Source organism: Photinus pyralis, unplaced genomic scaffold (genome assembly GCF_008802855.1).
Source record: "Photinus pyralis isolate 1611_PpyrPB1 unplaced genomic scaffold, Ppyr1.3 Ppyr1.4_LG2, whole genome shotgun sequence".
In the NCBI taxonomy this organism is placed as follows: Eukaryota; Metazoa; Arthropoda; class Insecta; order Coleoptera; family Lampyridae; genus Photinus; species Photinus pyralis.
The window spans coordinates 14,627,331-14,645,028 of NW_022170403.1; the positions used below are offsets into that span (position 1 = coordinate 14,627,331).

Consider the following 17,698-nt stretch of genomic DNA (forward strand, 5'->3'; position numbering starts at 1 on the left):
TTTCCGGAATACGGAAGCTATACCTCTACCCATGCGAAGGTCTTCGGCGACACAATGGGCGATGGAAACGTTAACCGGAAGCTCAAAAATATTTTGACAAATTTCCTGAGTAACGCCAAATCGAGCTTTCTTCCGCTGGGCGTAATTTGACATAAAATCGTTAAAGTTTGGCTCGATCGAAAAGCTGCGTTCCTCTTCTCGAATACCTCTAACTTCTTCGTTGTTGTTGGATCCGGCATATCGTGCGAGTCGATTAATGTGGACAACTTTCGGTTTCCGGTGTTTCATTCTGATACGATATATCACGTCATTTATTTTCTTGATCACCTCATACGGACCTTCCCATTGTCTTTGTAGCTTGGGAGAAAGACCTCTTCGCCTCTGTGGATTGTGCAGCCATACCAGATCTTCAGCTTCAAAAGTTTCATTGGCCGAGCGGAGGTTGTATTGATTTTTCATGCGATCGCTGGCAATCTGAATATGACTTCTAGCCAAGTCGTGAATATCGTTCATCTTCGCCTTTAGTTGGTCAACATAATCTTCACCTGCGACATATTCTTCATGGGGTTTACGCCCAAACTCGAGATCACATGGAAGGCGTAGTTCACGACCCAACATAAGGCAGGCAGGAGTCTGACCCGTGGTCTCGTTGACGGCTGATCTATATGCCATAAGGAACAGGTGGAGGTACTGATCCCAATTTTTCTGATGTTCTGCCACGACTTTTGAAAGATATTTACCCATCGTTCGATTCATTCTCTCCACCATTCCATCTGACTGAGGATGCAAAGGTGTCGTTCTGGTTTTATTGGCTCCTACCAATCGACAAACATCTTGGAACAAAGCCGATTCAAAGTTCCTTCCTTGGTCTGAATGGATTTCTATAGGAACACCAAAACGTGTAAAGAACTCCTTTACCAACACTTCTGCAACTGTTGCTGCCTCTTGGTTTGGAATAGCGTAAGCTTCAATCCACTTTGTGAAATAATCCATAGCGACTAGGATATATTTATTTCCGCCATCTGTCTCGGGAAACGGTCCTGCGATATCGATAGCAACTCGTTCCATCGGACTACCAACGTTATACTGCCTCATGGGTGCCTTCTTCTTGGAAACTGTTCCGTTTCCAGTAGCACATAACTCACATTTTTGACACCATCGCCGGACATCTTCTTTACGGTTGACCCAATAGAATCGCTCACGTACCCTTTGCAACGTTTTCGTAATACCAAAGTGTCCTCCGGAAGCGCCGTCATGCAATTTTCGCAATACTTCCGACACTTTGTTTCTAGGTACTACTAATTGCAGCGTCGATTCGGTGCCATCTTCACTTTCAAGGGTCCTATACAACAGGTTGTCTTTCAGAGTCAGGCTATTCCATTGGCCCAATAACTCTTTACTTCAGGACTTGTGGCACTAATGTCTTGCCAGTCTGGTCTTTGTCCGTGGCGCATCCAATTCAGAACAGTTTTTATACTTGTGTCGTTTTCTTGGGCCGTTTTGATTTCGCTTGGCTTCCACTCCTCACTCTCTACAGTTGTTCGTCGCAGATGGCCAATCTTGTCTTCTATTTTAGAACAATGTGTGCAGTTGTCCTTGCACGGTCTTCTTGACAAAGCATCTGCATTATTGTGAACTTTTCCAGACGACGAAATGTTTTCAGTGAAGATCGGGGCTTTGTTTCTGCAGGTCGACGATAGCCCCTTCCTGTCGACCTTTCCTAGTTTTCCGACTGCTGCAATGGTTTTTGGCAGTTGCGGCGAACGTGTCCAATCTCGCCGTGGTTCACGTTTCTTTGCCAGTGACTGTATTGCTTTATTGATCTTTTCTTCCACTACTTTACTGACCTTTTCTTCAAAACTTCCAGAGCCACCTTCCTCTTCGATTGTCCTTACCCGGCTGTCACTGCGAGGTTCCACCATACGTACTCGCGCACTTCCATGACTAGCTTTCTTGGCGGCTTCGAATTCTAACGCATGGGCCAAAGCTTTCTCAATTTTGTCGTGCCTAGCCAGTCTCAAAGCCTGCTGGGCATCTCCATCACGAACAGCATCGATAAATGTTTGTACAGCCAGTTGATCAAGAAAGCTCTCCGGTGCCGTAGGGTATGCCAATCGAATCAGTCTAGCGATGTCCGCTTCAAGTTCCTGCAAACTTCCTCCAGGTTTCTGCATTCAGTTCTTGACTTGGGCATAGTAAACTTGCTGAAGGTGTTTATCGCCATATCGCATTTCGAGTCGCGCTACTATTTGTTGGAAGTTCTGTTGATCCTCGGGGATGGTCCGCAACACATCCAGAGCATCTCCTCTCAGAGCAAGAATCAGGGCGGTAGTTTTGTCTTGAAGAGTCCATTTATTTGCCGCAGCCGCTGCCTCAAACTGTCGAACGTACGTGGTCCAAGGAATCTTACCATCAAAAGTAGGTGGCTTTACTCGGGCTTGCTGAACGTCGCCTTCTACTCTTGTATTTGTTTCTGGGTCGACCTTCTTATAATGAGTAGACTGTGGCACCTCAAGAAGACGGTCCATCAGTACTTCATCTGGGGCACTACTAGTACGCTCTTCCGTAGTCAGTCGCAAGAATTGCTCGCGCAGCTTCATACTTGTGCTCAATCTCAAGGAATGTTGCTTTAAATGTTTTGGAAACTTCCGTAATTCTATCTTCAACTTTTTCTTCAATTGATTTAGAGACTTCTTCGATAATCTTTCTAGAATTTTCCTCCACCTTTTCGAACTTCTCGTCCATTTTTCTAGAATTTTCCTCAATCTTCTCGAACTTCTCTTGAATATTTCTAGAATTTTCTTCATTAATCTTTCTAGAATTTTCTTCCATCTTCTCGAACTTCTCTTGGTTGCTTTTCATTTCTTGTTGCAACACCTGTTGGCCATTTTGGATTTGCTAGAGCAAATTGAGCATCGTTTCTTCCATTTTAGCGGCAGCAGATCTTGTTACAGGCATACACAAGCACAAGCACTTAATTTAATCTTACTTTTAATTAATTTAATTAATTCCACTTCTGACACCAATGTAACGTTATTTATAAATTCGGGTTCGATTTATATCAATATTTATTAAACAGAACTAAAACACTATAAAATCCGCACAATTTATATCGATTATTTATATCACTCACACTTCGCAATTTATATTTCCGCGCTCGATGTTTACGTACTCGTTCGGTAGTAGACTGCCGCGATGTTCGGTCCGCAACCATTTATACACGCAAGCAATGTAAGTCCAGTACATTGTCGAATATTCGCGCGCGTAGAAAATTCCAGAGCGCCAAAGGCGACGTCATGTCTGGAGCATTTCCGTTACAATATATAGGTACTTACATAACAACGGGTTGTAAAAACCCATTCGGATCTCCGGAGGAGACAGTATTTGAGGAACCCTACAAAAAGTGCAAAAAGGAAACTAAGAATAGAAACATGGAACGTTAGATCCCTAATAGGAGCAGAAAAGTTAGAATCCTATCCAAATTTATATACCCACTGTTTCTTCATAGCAAAGAGTAACCATCATAGCATTCAGCAAGTGCTAAAATTAATTATGGACTGCAATTTGCAGTGGTAGTGTTTTCTCTTGTAGCATCTCTGCAAGGAATTAATAAACCTTCAAAATTCCGTCGTGAGATGTACACTAAGCCTTTCTTGTGGTTTACAATTCAGAATTACAATTCCTTTTGCAAATTTTGGATTTATTTTAAGTACCAAATATAGAATTAAATCACGAATCAAAGTAAAATTGGCCACTTTTAGGACAAAAGTGATTAGAATTAAAATTGTGGTAACGAATCACAGTATATTCAAAGCTGTAGACAAAGCAAAGAACGAAATACAAATAGGTACCTACTAGGGCGCAAAAATAAGCACGGAGGACTGCAGTTGAGGAAGGTCAATTTCAGACGTTTTGGTTTTGTTATTGATTGGCATTTTACTTGTAGCGTCTATCCTTTTCCAACAGCTTTCCAGTGCTTTGCTAAGCTTTAACATGTTTGATGTGTTGTAGGTAGATATGGGAATAAACACTTAACATTAAATCACACATGAGAAGGTACACCGACAGACGTTGTCTATGTTGGGTCTATCATGAAATTATTTCGTAGTAGTAGTAGGTACAGAACAGTTGTGCCAATCTGAGAAAACCACCTCAATTCCGGTCCGTCTGGATCAATTCGCAGTAAACTACGGTTGCTACTATAATTTAGCGAATAAGTAGATATCTAAAGACTACCTTTTACTTCCAATTTAATTCAAAAAAAGCATCCTGTCTAAAATTAACTTATCACGCATGTGTTGTGTCATGTAAATAATGTGATCGCTCTCTGTTATCATCAGTTTTACGTCATGCGTCACTTAGATTTATGAATAATTGATATAATTACTTACTTGTATTGCTTGCAGTAACGTAACTAACAACAGCAGTAGCCTCATTGCTATAATGCTGATCTGAATATGGAATGCTTAGTATAGTTTCGTTGTATACTCTTTGGTATAGTGCAGCTTTGGAAGACTCTACTAGACTAAATACTTCATGTCGGTGTATCTACATTGGATCTTATCTCACTTTTTCCATCTCCATGTTTTTTGTGGAAGTCTTTGTGATATACTTTATTAAGCAAATGTCACGCGGGCATCATAAATCTTGCTTTCTGACTGTTAGTTGATTCATGTTCTTTACATAAAGATGGGGAAACAGTTCCATTTGCGAATATTTTATACACCACCTATCTCAAAATAGCAAGCTCAGGCTGGCCCTCCAATATTGCGTGTGAGTGGCAGAGTGGAATTCTGTACACCCCCAAAGTGTCCGGCATGTTGGGTCCACAAGGACCGATGTAAGTGCGTGTTCCAAACAAGCTAAGACATGCTATTAAGGCACTTTGTGTTTTCTAAATGCCGTGTTATACCCCTGCTATTTCGCATGGAATAAGTAACATCAAATTACTATCTTTCTTACCTTCGTCTATAGTCCAGGCGTCAGAGATCGAAAATGGTGCGATTGATGAAATGATTCCTAGGGACTTTTTTTTCGTCAATTACTTAAATAATATGGATTGATATAAAAAATTAGGACGAAGTCATAGCTGGAAGTTTTGAATTTTCATTGAAATTGTGAGTTAATTCACGATTGTCTATAATCATACAATAATATAATAATACTATGTTCATATGTGAATGCAGGCTTTTCCACAAAATCTAAATGTGAAAAAGGATGCCTGTTGGTGAAGAATCACAAGCCACAATCATATTGGGAGTTGGGTTTAATTTTATTAATATACCTACCTAGTTTTACTTCGGTTACTCCATATTGGTGATGATTCCGTCTGTGTATGAGGGAAATCTAACTTTAGTATTTTGTAAATTTATGTTTAAAAGTTTTTAGAAAGCTCATATAGGCAATAATGTAGTCTTGTTCCCAGAATCTACCTCAAAGTTCTGAAATGTGTTGTCAAGTTTGTCAAGGCTTCTTATCATTTTTAAGTTTTTCTAAAGTTCTCCTCTAATTATTACCGTGTTCCCCTCAAGCCCATTTCGATTTCTTCTTAACCGCACTTCTCAACAAATAAAACGTAATTACTGCGCTAAAAGAGATAGGAAGTATTTTCCCATGGCTTCGGTTAAAAAATCGCTTTCGATCGCCTCGGTCGATCAGGTGTAGATAGATTTTTTTAACCGCTAAAGTTGCTGTCCGAAATAATTCCCTAATAGGACCGCCAAGACAACAGAAATATTCTTCCACAGGCTTGTACCGTTTCCATCCGGTGTGAGAAGAGGAAGGGAAAGTTCTGCAGATAAACTACTCTCCTTTCCCGGCACGGGAAACATCGCCACTGTATATTTCCAAAAATCCCTAATTTAGTAAACTACCCAATTTTTTACAACTTACATTTTAACTTCTTTCTCTTCTTCTCAAGATTATAATGGATGCAGCTGAGATTAAAAAAGAACAGGCAAGGACAGTGCATGGGAGAGGGCATCGGAGGTTACCGCCACCTTTATTATCATAGCTGGTCGCGAATTTATGGGATCTACAAAAAAGGTAAATAGATGAAATATTGAAAATGTTCTCTTTATTTTCATATAGGAGTATTTTACGTACTGCGTAAACGAAACATAAATAGTTGAAATTTAATTTCATCCTCGCTTTATACAGCATTGGGTTCAAGAAATCTCACGTCGATTCGTCCACGCTCAGTACTATTAGCACAGTAGTCATATATTAAAATCTCATAACTTTGGTATATAGTTTCCTTAGACTTGTATGGTATACTCAGACCTCGGTGAGGAGTGTTATGATTGAAGACCTTGCCCAAAATTATTTCCGATTCATGGTTCACTCTACCAATATTTAAAACATACCCGGCTTCATTACCTCCAATTACTAAATGGTAATCGCTTAATAGATGACTTTTAGAGTTTTCAGTGGGAATCCATTTATATCTGTTATGGTGAGGGCTGCATAAAACCTAAAACAGTTTTTATTTTAACAATTAGAAAGGCATCTCATACTTAAATTTTTTACTTTCACAAATGTATCGGTGACAAATGAGGAGCCACCACCTGATGCCAAAAAGTGCTTCGATCCTTTATATATTGTTGATGGGAGCAGCCCAAATCTTGAGTGATACATTTGTCCGATGTATGTACGTTGATTGGCTTTATCAAATCCTCCGGGTATAGCATCAGAAGGTATGACACCAAGGTACTCGCGCCAATAATAGTCTAATGGAATATTCTTGATTCACATTATTTTAATAATAATTATGTGCTTACCAGGAATGGCATTGTCACGATCAATGTCGCTACAGTTTTTAAATGCTGCTTTTTCCTCTATAAGAAGAGTGACAAAAAAGACTAAAAACAATCTCATATTTACTACTGGTTATACAGATTGATTATAACAACAAACCTACGTATTAGGTATTTATAAATGATCATTGGATAGTGTTATCAATTATTACTGACCTTTTAAGGAATTCCCCATCATTACAGATTAGATCATTCAAAATATGTCCTACATAGAAGAATTCTGTTAATAAAATTGGAATCAAGGCGAACAATGTAATATTTTATAAAACTAATTCTATTACTAATTTAACTCGCAATTTTTTTGGACGTGAACAATGACGGAGACGGACGCAAAATCATTTTTTAATACTCGTAGATACATAGGTATCTAGAGTATACAAAGATAATAGCATAGCAAAGGTCCCATCAGGTCGATACGACCTATACAGGGTGTTACACGACCGTTCGAAAAAAAAAAATCGGGTTGTAGAGGGCATCAAAACAAGCACTTTTTCCAAATAAACCGTGGGTCCAACGTGTTTCGTTTGGGAGCCACCCCCCAAAGAGTGTTGAAATCTGCATTTCTTCTTTAATTTTTTTCTCAGCAACCATAAGAGTTACAAAGGCGGGTGGCATGTCTTTGAATAGGTTTTTGGGTATGCTCTTTCCGATTTTGCAATTTTTTTTTCAAAATTCCTACCCCTAAAGGGCGCACCCCTAAACTAGGGTGCAAAAAAAATTCTGATTTCGACGAAATTTGGTATCTGGGGGTTTTTTAACATGAAAATCACGAATCTGAAATTAGTTTTTGAAAATTCAAAAAAAAAAGTTCCACTGCAATTCTTGGCGGGACAACGAAAATAGAGATAATTCCACGAAATTTGTTGTGTACATACTAAACGAGTTAAGGAACAAAACTGTCGAACAGTTTTTTAAAATAACTTTTCAAACAAAACTTATACTCATTTGAATGTTGGTCCTTCGGGTCGCGAAGTGTCCCAAGCCTACTAGTAAGCCATAATTTCGCATGTGAAAGGAGCGTGTTCTTTTGGAAGTTATTTTTCAACCTAAGATTATGAAAATTTTTGATCATAGTGAAAAAGTATCATACGGAAAGTGATTTGACTTTTTCCCCTACCTTATTTAGATAATAAATAATCGATCAGCGCTTTAAGATACCTTGGTAGGTGTTTTAATCGATACATCGAATTTTTTTATCATTTAATGACCGAATTAATTCCAAATAACAAAATATCGACTCAAACCGTTAATCTTTTGTTTTTGCGACATTGTCAACCAACACATGCGAAATTATGGCCTACTAGTAGGCTTGGGACACTTCGCGACCCGAAGGACCAACATTCAAATGAGTATAACTTTTGTTTGAAAAGTTATTTTAAAAAACTGTTCGACAGTTTTGTTCCTTAACTCGTTTAGTATGTACACAACAAATTTCGTGGCATTATCTCTATTTTCGTTGTCCCGCCAAGAATTGCAGTGGAACTTTTTTTTTCGAATTTTCAAAAACTAATTTCAGATTCGTGATTTTCATGTTAAAAAACCCCCAGATACCAAATTTCGTCGAAATCAGAATTTTTTTTTGCACCCTAGTTTAGGGGTGCGCCCTTTAAGGGTAGGAATTTTGAAAAAAAAATTGCAAAATCGGAAAGAGCATACCCAAAAACCTATTCAAAGACATGCCACCCGACTTTGTAACTCTTATGGTTGGTGAGAAAAAAATTAAAGAAGAAATGCAGATTTCAACACTCTTTGGGGGGTGGCTCCCAAACGAAACACGTTGGACCCTCGGTTTATTTGGAAAAAGTGCTTGTTTTGATGCCCTCTACAACCCAATTTTTTTTTTCGAACGGTCGTGTAACACCCTGTATAGGCACTGTCACTGATCTATATAGCGAGGACGAACGGATAGACGCAAATACAAATCAACCCTTGCGCAAAAATGTATACGTAACGAACTCTTATGAGTTATGCTAGTCCAGTATAGGTACGTTAATACTAAAGGAAAACAGAATTAGGATTAAATTAAATGAGCTTTCATGATCAGAATGCATCACATTGCTAAATTATGACCACAAGTAAACCTAATAAACGCTTCAATCGGTGGCCGGTTTTCGCAAAGGTAGGTGCGTGAAAATCTCGCTATGAGGCTATCTTGTATTTTGATAGTTACCATAAGAGACAGTCACCAATCTCAACTGCTGTAAGTAGGTAATATCGTCGGGTCGGTCTTGTATATAAACGAGTCGACAACATCAGTATGCGAAGTTTCAAGAGTTTTCGTTAATAATTGCGAGTAGGTATAAGTATAATAAAGAAAACTGCTAAGTTTCAAACATTTTAGAATTTACAATAAACCCCTACAGCAGATCTAAAAAAGCGGCAGATCGCCTTGGTCTGCCCCTACACGGGGTCATTGGATTTGACATGTGGTATATAGGTCAAATGTGCAAAGTTTGAACCGAGTTTGCTGAAGCGTTTGGCAGACAGACAGACGGACACCATCGACTCACCTATAAAACTTGCATCGTTTAAGATAAACTATATGCACAACCTATATATTGGTATCTTAACAATCTCTCCAGTCCGCGGTCAAATCATTGCCTCGGATAAATCTCCCTGGTAAAATTTGTCAATCATTAATAAACACCGAAAGCACATCTAAAAAAGCGGAAGAGCACCTCGGTGTGACCCTACGGTGTCATTGGATTTGATCCATTTTCAATAGGCTTGTTACATATGGCATAAGTATAGGTCAACTATGTAAAGTTTGAACCGAATCGGTCCAAGCGTTATCGTGTTCACGGACAGACGGATAGACGGACACTATCGGTTCCCCTATAAAGCTTGCATCGATTTGCTCTGCCGCGTAATAAACCTTACCTAGTAAGATCAGTCCACAAATAAGAGAGTTACTTCTGCCGCACAGATATACGTTTACGTCTGCGTAAAGTATTTGAGTGACAAAGTATTTGAATACTTTTCAAAGTAATCTCATGAAATACTTTTCATACCTTTGATAGTATTAGAATACTTTTGAAAGTATTCGAATACATTCTAAAGTATTTGAATACTTATTTTTTAAAGTATTTGAAGACTTTTCAAAGTAGGTATCTGTATTTAGTATATGCTTGTGCTGGAGTTATAAGTATATTTAGTATTGAAATACTTTTGATTTGTCTAAACTCTAAAGTATTTACTATTTATCTTTTAAATACTTTTTGGAAGTATTCTGCGCAGCTCTGTGCCGTACGTCATTATATATATTCGTAATGTATTATGTACGTACGTTTTTTTATGAACCATATGAAAAGTGAAGTTGATGATTTCTCCCAAATGAAACGTTGTATTGAAAATCTTTTAACTCTGTCTTGTAGAGCTCAAAAAGTGGCAATGAGAAAGTGTTTTTTTAATTATTTGCATCCGTTCAAACAACATCAGACAGAATTACCCGGTTTTCTTTAAATTAATTATGGACAATAACTCTTTAATTGCGTCTTTTTTCTAATGTGACCATCGCCATATCTTCTATGGTTTCAGTGATCCCCATGATAGACATCCTTATCTTGGACACAGTCATTGTTTAAATACTGTATTTAAATAATGACACAGTGTATACTGGATTTTCTATGTATTAGATGCCGGAGTGGCGAAGTTTTTTGGTACTTGTAGGTACATACCTTTTATATGATGCATTGCAGTTTCATTGTTGATCGCGTTTCTTTCCGCCTTTGAATATAGACTACATAAACTACAAAGCTTTCCGCTATTGTTTGGCATATTTATGTACTTTAAGTAAGTGATTACATTATTATATAGTTACGTAGGTAGGTATGTACTTTATGATAGGTAATTAATAGTAGATTATATGTATATCAAGGTAGGGAAGTACAGTATTATTGCCTGAGCACCAAGATTACATCTCGAGGCGCTTGCACCGAGGGGTGTAAGGTGCGAAGGTAATAATAGACTTCTCTACCGTGGTATATATACTATTTTTTCACTATTAGCAGTTGAAGTCTTCTAAATTAACATATTATATTGGTAAGAAAGTGAACGGTTGGACAGAATTTTTTGTTTATTAATTTAACATGTCAATCAAGTACGTTGAAGTACAAGTCAAACAGGCCGTATTTTGTTCTGTCATTGAGATTTTTCAAAGAGTAATTTCGTTCGAATTTTTTCAAAATGTGATAATTTTAGGTATGTGATTTCTCTGGAAATTGCGAATGGTGGCAATTATTCGTTTTAAAGAACTTGTCTAAACGTTCATGGAGCGAAATTTCGGGTTGTGTTTTCTAAAAGTGACAGCGTGACAGTTCTCATTATTGACTACTAGTTAATAATAAAAAATTATTAACCACTTTGAACAAATGCCGAGAAAGCCTACTTTACAAGTGAAAAAAAGGTTAATAATCATGTCATCAGACGCTAGTAGTGAAAAAAACTACTTAGTTAGCTCTGTAGATAGTAAAAAAATTTCAATAAAAGTGGAGAGGCCATATGCCAGAGTCATGGCAGTTTTTACTATTTTTCTTAAAAACCAAAACAGGTACCTATAGACGGGTGGAACTTGCGCCTTTGCTTAAGTTTTGACATGCTAATTTTGTAAAAATATCTCCCCAAGATGCTGCATCTCTAAACCAATATATGCGAGTAAAGCGATGCAAGCTTTATAGGGGAGTCGATGCGGTGTCCGTTTGTCCGTGAACACGATAACTGTCAAACGCTTGGACCAATTTGGTTCGCACAGTTTACCTATATGCCACAAGTAATAAGCCTATTGAAAATGGGTCAAATCCAATGACCCCTTGGGGTCACGTCTCTCTGTCTCTGCCAAACGCATGAACCTATTTAGTTCAAACTTTGCACAGTTGACCTATATGCCACATGTTGACATATAACAAGCCAATTGAAATTCCAATGACTCCATGGGGTCACACAGATTTGCTCTGCCGCTTTTTTAAACGCTCTTTATGGGTTTATTATTTCTATAACTGTATTTATAAACAATATGGTTTTGTGTTAAGAATGAATACCATAAGGAGAGCTTTGATCCAGAAGCCCGCCTTCCCATCATACCTACGCATTTAACCTACTAGACCAGACCAAGCTGGCAGGCTCTCGCGCAGAGGGTTGATTGTAATAGATATACACAGAACATTTTACTGTTCTGTGTAGATATAGGTACTTGATAAATGAAACCAATCAGTACTACAAATTCTCAATCAACTAATTTCATTGGGAAATAACAAAACACATTGCGTACAAGAACTAACTGTGCCCACTTCAGAAGTTGGCTTTGTTTACATTAAACTGGTAATGCAAATTATTTGTAGATCATCAAACTGTGATGTACAAAAATTACATTCTTTTCTTGCCATTCACTAATGTGCTTAGACTGTGTTGTGTTTTTCAATTCGTGTACATTTCATTAGTAATCATATTTCACCAAGAAAAAATATACCTTCAATATTTATAGTGTACAATATACAAAACTATTGCTTTTTATTCAACAATAAATAATAACTTACAGGTACAGTCAGCAAAGAATTATAAATAATACTAATGGTAATACAATATTGTCAATCTGGTTAGTTGAAGCTTCAACTAATGACCCCACAATTATTGCAACAACAGTCTTCAGTAGATCATGGTTATTTGCATCTAAAAAACCTAAAGAAATACCAATGTAATAATAGACAAAAACTTAAAAAATCGTACCTGTACACACTAACGCATAAACGACAATAAATTGACTAATGATGCATCCAATGGTACCTTCCATTGTCTTCTTGGTACCTACAATTTACAATGTTAACGCAGAAAATAGAGATTCAGAAATTACCTGGCCAGAATCGTTTTCCCATTTTGGTACCCACCACACTAGCGGCAGTATCACCTATTCCAATAGCAAGAACACCACTCATTACTGGAAGTAGGTTGAATCCTGCAGAATCAACAACATCACATGGCGCAGGATGAATCCATAAAGGCATAGAGCATCCGATCAATAGATACAAGGGTGTAAGTGCAACAGGACCGCTATCCTTTTCATCTCTGTATGCAAAAAAGCCATTTTGCAAAGGTCCTCCCAGAGGCGGAATGTTTAATATTCTGATAGTCTAATTCTAATAAATTAATTAATCAGAAATTACTGTACAATTACAATTACCTCTAACATAGCAAATATTCCTAAAAGAACCCCACTTGCTAGGTATATCAAAGAACACTGATAAATCAAAGACGGAAGATAAACAGCAACTGCAAATATATGAAAAACTTTGCGAATTGCAGGCGTGGCCTTTTCCTTTCCACTTATTTGATAATTTACTGCTAGAACAGCTGCAATCGTACATATTACCATGTACATAACCATTTTGGTCTAAAAAGTTTCCAATGAAAAACACATACAGAAAGTAAAGATAGGTGTACCCTGCCAATATCATCAAATAATAAAAACTCCATTATCCACAGTAATGGGCTTTGACGTAGTATTGTGGTGAGAATGACAACTATAAATATGAACAGGACAGAAGTTGCTGTTAAATAAAAAGACATGATCTCACGTAAACCTTTGAATCGGTGTGTTAGCAATATTACTGTTGCAACAGCACATAGTCCTACCTAAAATGAGGATCATGTAAAATGTCTATTAAGTTGCCTCCACCCCTACCAGAAAACTCCCACATATTCACTTATTTACAGCATTCAAAAGTTATTGCTAATGAAGAATTGCAGTAAATTAAAAATGAAGATGAAAGACCAGCTTAGTAAATTATCACTAATTTTGTGTAAACGTGGAATTTTTTGTTGGTCAGGGTGCTGGCTTAATCATCATTCTCGTCGTCATTTGAATAAAAACGAGGAGACTTTAGCTTTACCTGCACAATTATTGTTGAAATCTGTGATACTGTTGTTGGAGTTTGGAAAATTGTTGAATAAAAGCTAAGAACTGCACCATAGAAAAATAGCACAACGGCTTGAGAGACTACAGCCACTTCACCGACTGTAAAACTATGTGGCAATTTCCGAAGTAACGTTACCAAGGTATGCCAATAGCATGTAGACGAAATTAATGCACTTATAAAACTGGATAAAAAGCCTAAAAAGAGTAAAGATAAGTGTGCATTTTTTCGTCGGTGAAAGTAGCACCTGCATTAAAGATGAAACGAAAGACTGTCGCTGTTACAGCAGCAGGCATTAATTGTAAATGTCTGCTTACTGATAAGGATTTCTGTTTCGTGCATTGTACGATGAATATCACAGAAGTTCCCATTAAGCCTAATGATAATGCGGCGCACATTTTAAACGTTAAGGAAGATTCCACAGGATGTTTTAGGGCGGATACAATTAAAGACGTAGGAAGAAGAAACATGAGCCATACACCTGGATCTGCATCTGGTCTGCAATGGACTATTGTCAGCAATTACCCAATTTGAATTAACCATTTTACCTAACTTTAATGCCTGCTTCTCCCAAGACTGATGAAATCGATGCACTTAAATGAATCATCTTCTTTTACTTTGATCGTTACCAAATCTCTAATAAGCAGTGAACTTTGGTATCACTAGAAATGTATGTATGAGTCTGTAACGAGTCATCTCTCTCTCAATTATCTCAATTATTAATCACAATTTTTGATTTATTGAATACATGGTTTTGTGTGGTTAGGTAACGATAAGGCTACGTTGTCACTTAAACGCATATATGTATAAAAGACACATATATGCTTAAACGCTAATATCTAATCAGGCCGTGTTGCCGATTCGGCAGTAAATAATAGCAACTCTTCTTTATACAATGCCTTTGGAAGCGACTCGACAGCAACTCATTTTTGATCGCCCGTTACAGTGTGCCCAACAACAGCTGAATCGATTATTACCTGGAAAACTATTAAGATTTCTGAAAATTTGTATGCAAATGTCAAATTTCAGCTAGAATATTTTGATCGGTATAGAACTTCCGAAAAAAATGTTCACCAATGAGAAGTGGAATAAATTGTGACTAGACAATCAGACCTGTCAAATTAAAAACAGAAACGAATCACTAAACGCATCTTCCTCCCAAAGAAAATTGTGGAATATTATTCGCAATAATTGAACCCGAATATTTTTAAACTGCCTTCAAATGATGACATAATTTGACTCCATTTTATGTACCAAATGAGACAAGGCCAGCAAATCCGTAGCAAAATAGACACGTCCTTCTCAAACTTTTTTTGGAAAACGCAATGAATCAGCCCGAGCATCTATAATATTACCCTCCGAGTGGTGATCCCTTTCCAAGGCTGGCAGCCAACCCCTGGACAAGCGGCTCTGCCCAGGTTATAAAAATTCGTTACTGTGGTTTGCTTTGGCCAATGGCCACAACAGATATTTTACACATCACGGTACTCTGACAGTATATGGATGAGTCTTGCCAAACTGATACTTCATTATGTAGTTACATTTTATTAAAACCTATTACATTGAACATACAAAACAAAATTATAACTCAAACTAGGGGATGTCTCGCTTTTAGATGTCTTGTTAATTTCTGACTTTCTGTAAATGTTTTTCCACATCCTGCTATCTTACACACATATGGCCTTTCACCAGTGTGACCTCTTATATGTACAGTTAGATGGTGTTTTTCAAAAAACGCCTTGAAACACTGCTCACACTTGTACAATCGCAACCCCTGAAAAGAAAAGTCAAATATGTGCATAGCTACTAAAATTACGCTCGCTACCTGGTGATATCTATCATGTTTCAACAATTCTTTATTCGTATAAAAAGCAGATTTACACGTCCTGCAATTATACTGCTTTACACCAGTATGAACCAGTTCATGTCTCTCAAGGCTATATTTTGAAATGTACACTAGCGGGCACTGAGAGCAATAATACCTAATACCTTCATGATGCTTCTTCTGATGAGCTCGTAGGTTGCTGGAAACTGAGAAACGAATATTGCACTCATCACAAACATAAGGTTTAACTTCGGCGTGAATTTTTTCGTGACAATTTAAAGAGTTTTTTGTACGAAAACCCTTTCCTGAAACCAGATATCGGTAAGAAGGGCAAATTAATGATCAGATCTTACCACAAGTTACGCAAAGAAATGGGGTCCGGCCTTCGTGTTTCATTAAATGTGTTCTTACAGTATACAATGAAGTGCATACTTTTGTGCAATTTGGAAATGTACAAGGAAACGTACGTTCAGTCTTTTCTAAAAATAAGTAAATATTAAATTGAACAAAATACTATCAACTTACTACACTTTGTTCCACTGGTGTCCTTTATGCCATTTTCTGTGGGAATTGCTGAAAATAAACGAAATTGTATATGATCTAAGTTCTAACTGTATAATGAATGTATGCACAAAGTCGTCCCCTTCCTACATCGTGACTCAAACTATCTCATACTGCAGGATGCTGTCAGAGGAAGTACTTTGATTTTCTTACAGGAAAAAGGATGTAAATCTTTGGATTTAAATCCATTGTAAGTCTTATAGATTGATATCGTTTCAACGTTGTTTTGTTTTTTTAATTTCAGATTGGGATTCATTAGAAAAAAATACACACTTTTGTTTTTCTAACTCTACAGCAAAGAACTTAGCAATAGTGCCAACTTAATTTGAAACAGAGTGTATGTACAGCTAATAATTATAGCTAATAATATATGTACATACTTACCGTCTGTAGGACTATCTTCTGTGGGAGCGTTTTCGTGATCTGAAAATAAATATGAATGGCACATGAACAGCACTTTCATTGAAACATACCTTCATTGTCTGATATGAAATCACAAGTATCGCTATCTCCATTATTTTTATTATCCTGTATTATACAATTCAACTGTGCAGTGTGAGTTCGTTTATGAATTTCCAAACATCTATCCGTTTCAAATAATTTTGCACATATGTGACATTTACTATCATTGCTTTTTATTGAAAATGTTTCATTATTTTGTGTATTTGCATTATGTTCTGCTGATTTGACTGGCAACGGAAGAATGATGGAGTGCAGCTTTTTATTGACTAATTGGATTTGTTGTATAAAATTATGCATTTGCTCAACACTTAAATGGCATGCAGCACATACTGATTTTGGAAAGAATTGCATTTGATCATGGTTAATCTATTAAACATGGTCCATATTAAAAATAATTTAAATAAATTGCAAGTAGATTACTTTAACTTTGGTGATTCCAAAAACTTTATCCATAAATTCTTTGTTTTGGATTACATTGATTATTCCTGGAACTTGTTGGCACAATCTACAATTTTCTTGAATACTTTCATTGCATCTTTCAATTTGCATTTTGATTTTAGTGTTAAATGTAAACAAATACAATTTTTAGGTTATCTTTAAAGCAGGTTTCTGCCAAAAAAACAATACTTACAGGGTGAGGCAAAAGGTATAGGATAGACATAAGACGTCTGTGGTCAAAACAGAGACTTGCTATAACTAGACTGCGCTTAACGTATCTAAGGTGTTGTCGACACAGTATGCAACACACAATGCACCGCGGGGCAAAAATCGTTGAGATGATTTATGCAATATAATGAAATAAGCTGTTATTTTAGATGTTCCGTTCATTAATCAGTCTCGTGATTAGCTCGAATTAGTGAACAGATAAATTTCTGTTGAGAATAAACCAATAAACTTAGGTTAACTTGTGCGTATCAACATGTAATCTGTCGATAAATTTTTAAATAATATGCTGATTTTCAACGGATAAAAGTTTAAAGGGCTAATGGATCAGAGCCATTCGAAGAGAAAAATTTATTCCCACCATAGTGCATTTGCGGGGAATGAAGCCGATTTTAGAAAGGTACCTACGAAGGTGTTAAACAATAATGCAATACCGAGCGTTTTCGACTTTCCCATTCACTTAAAAT

General features: G+C 37.0%; 3 protein-coding genes across 5 annotated transcripts; all 3 read right to left on the minus strand.

Annotated features, from left to right (window-relative positions):
- Positions 1–6,059: 6,059 nt before the first annotated feature.
- On the minus strand, positions 6,060–6,920 carry LOC116164113. The gene is made up of 3 exons (XM_031478240.1): positions 6,780–6,920; positions 6,529–6,728; positions 6,060–6,472 (listed from the first exon to the last, which is right to left on the minus strand). Exons 1-3 carry the CDS (start codon positions 6,874–6,876, stop codon positions 6,152–6,154), a joined length of 618 nt encoding a protein of 205 aa, XP_031334100.1. The 5' UTR covers positions 6,877–6,920; the 3' UTR covers positions 6,060–6,151.
- Positions 6,921–12,303: 5,383 nt separating this feature from the next.
- LOC116164145 (dolichol kinase) lies at positions 12,304–14,545 on the minus strand. 2 transcript variants are annotated; one of them, XM_031478281.1, is made up of 8 exons: positions 14,274–14,545; positions 13,968–14,218; positions 13,697–13,917; positions 13,248–13,439; positions 12,988–13,197; positions 12,661–12,937; positions 12,537–12,614; positions 12,304–12,488 (listed from the first exon to the last, which is right to left on the minus strand). In XM_031478281.1, exons 2-8 carry the CDS (start codon positions 14,188–14,190, stop codon positions 12,355–12,357), a joined length of 1,335 nt encoding a protein of 444 aa, XP_031334141.1. In that variant the 5' UTR covers positions 14,191–14,218; positions 14,274–14,545; the 3' UTR covers positions 12,304–12,354. The 2 variants fall into 2 exon arrangements, with proteins under 2 accessions (XP_031334141.1, XP_031334140.1); XM_031478280.1 differs by having other exon boundaries at positions 14,269–14,544.
- Positions 14,546–15,245: 700 nt separating this feature from the next.
- LOC116164146 (zinc finger protein 2 homolog) lies at positions 15,246–17,167 on the minus strand. 2 transcript variants are annotated; one of them, XM_031478282.1, is made up of 7 exons: positions 16,989–17,166; positions 16,580–16,934; positions 16,491–16,529; positions 16,071–16,118; positions 15,899–16,024; positions 15,546–15,850; positions 15,246–15,494 (listed from the first exon to the last, which is right to left on the minus strand). In XM_031478282.1, exons 1-7 carry the CDS (start codon positions 17,115–17,117, stop codon positions 15,309–15,311), a joined length of 1,188 nt encoding a protein of 395 aa, XP_031334142.1. In that variant the 5' UTR covers positions 17,118–17,166; the 3' UTR covers positions 15,246–15,308. The 2 variants fall into 2 exon arrangements, with proteins under 2 accessions (XP_031334142.1, XP_031334143.1); XM_031478283.1 differs by lacking the exon at positions 15,246–15,494 and having other exon boundaries at positions 15,546–15,657; positions 15,710–15,850; positions 16,989–17,167.
- Between the last annotated feature and the right edge of the window lie 531 nt (positions 17,168–17,698).

Bases quoted from the DNA above. Each gene is read 5' to 3' on its own strand.
- LOC116164113 (XM_031478240.1), bottom strand. From the start codon at position 6,876: ATGAGATTGTTTTTAGTCTTTTTTGTCACTCTTCTTATAGAGGAAAAA. The intron at 6,729-6,779 runs GTAAGCACATAA...ATATTCCATTAG, and splicing joins TCGTGACAATGCCATTCCTG to ACTATTATTGGCGCGAGTAC. The intron at 6,473-6,528 runs GTAAAAAATTTA...AAACTGTTTTAG, and splicing joins TCACCGATACATTTGTGAAA to GTTTTATGCAGCCCTCACCA.
- LOC116164145 (XM_031478280.1), bottom strand. From the start codon at position 14,327: ATGATTCATTTAAGTGCATCGATTTCATCAGTCTTGGGAGAAGCAGGC. The intron at 14,219-14,268 runs GTAAAATGGTTA...AGTCCATTGCAG, and splicing joins GAAGCAGGCATTAAAGTTAG to ACCAGATGCAGATCCAGGTG. The intron at 12,938-12,987 runs GTAATTGTAATT...TATTAGAATTAG, and splicing joins GAATATTTGCTATGTTAGAG to ACTATCAGAATATTAAACAT.
- LOC116164146 (XM_031478282.1), bottom strand. From the start codon at position 17,117: ATGCAAATTGAAAGATGCAATGAAAGTATTCAAGAAAATTGTAGATTG. The intron at 16,025-16,070 runs GTAAGTTGATAG...ACTTATTTTTAG, and splicing joins CACCAGTGGAACAAAGTGTA to AAAAGACTGAACGTACGTTT. The intron at 15,851-15,898 runs GTAAGATCTGAT...ATCTGGTTTCAG, and splicing joins ATTTCTTTGCGTAACTTGTG to GAAAGGGTTTTCGTACAAAA.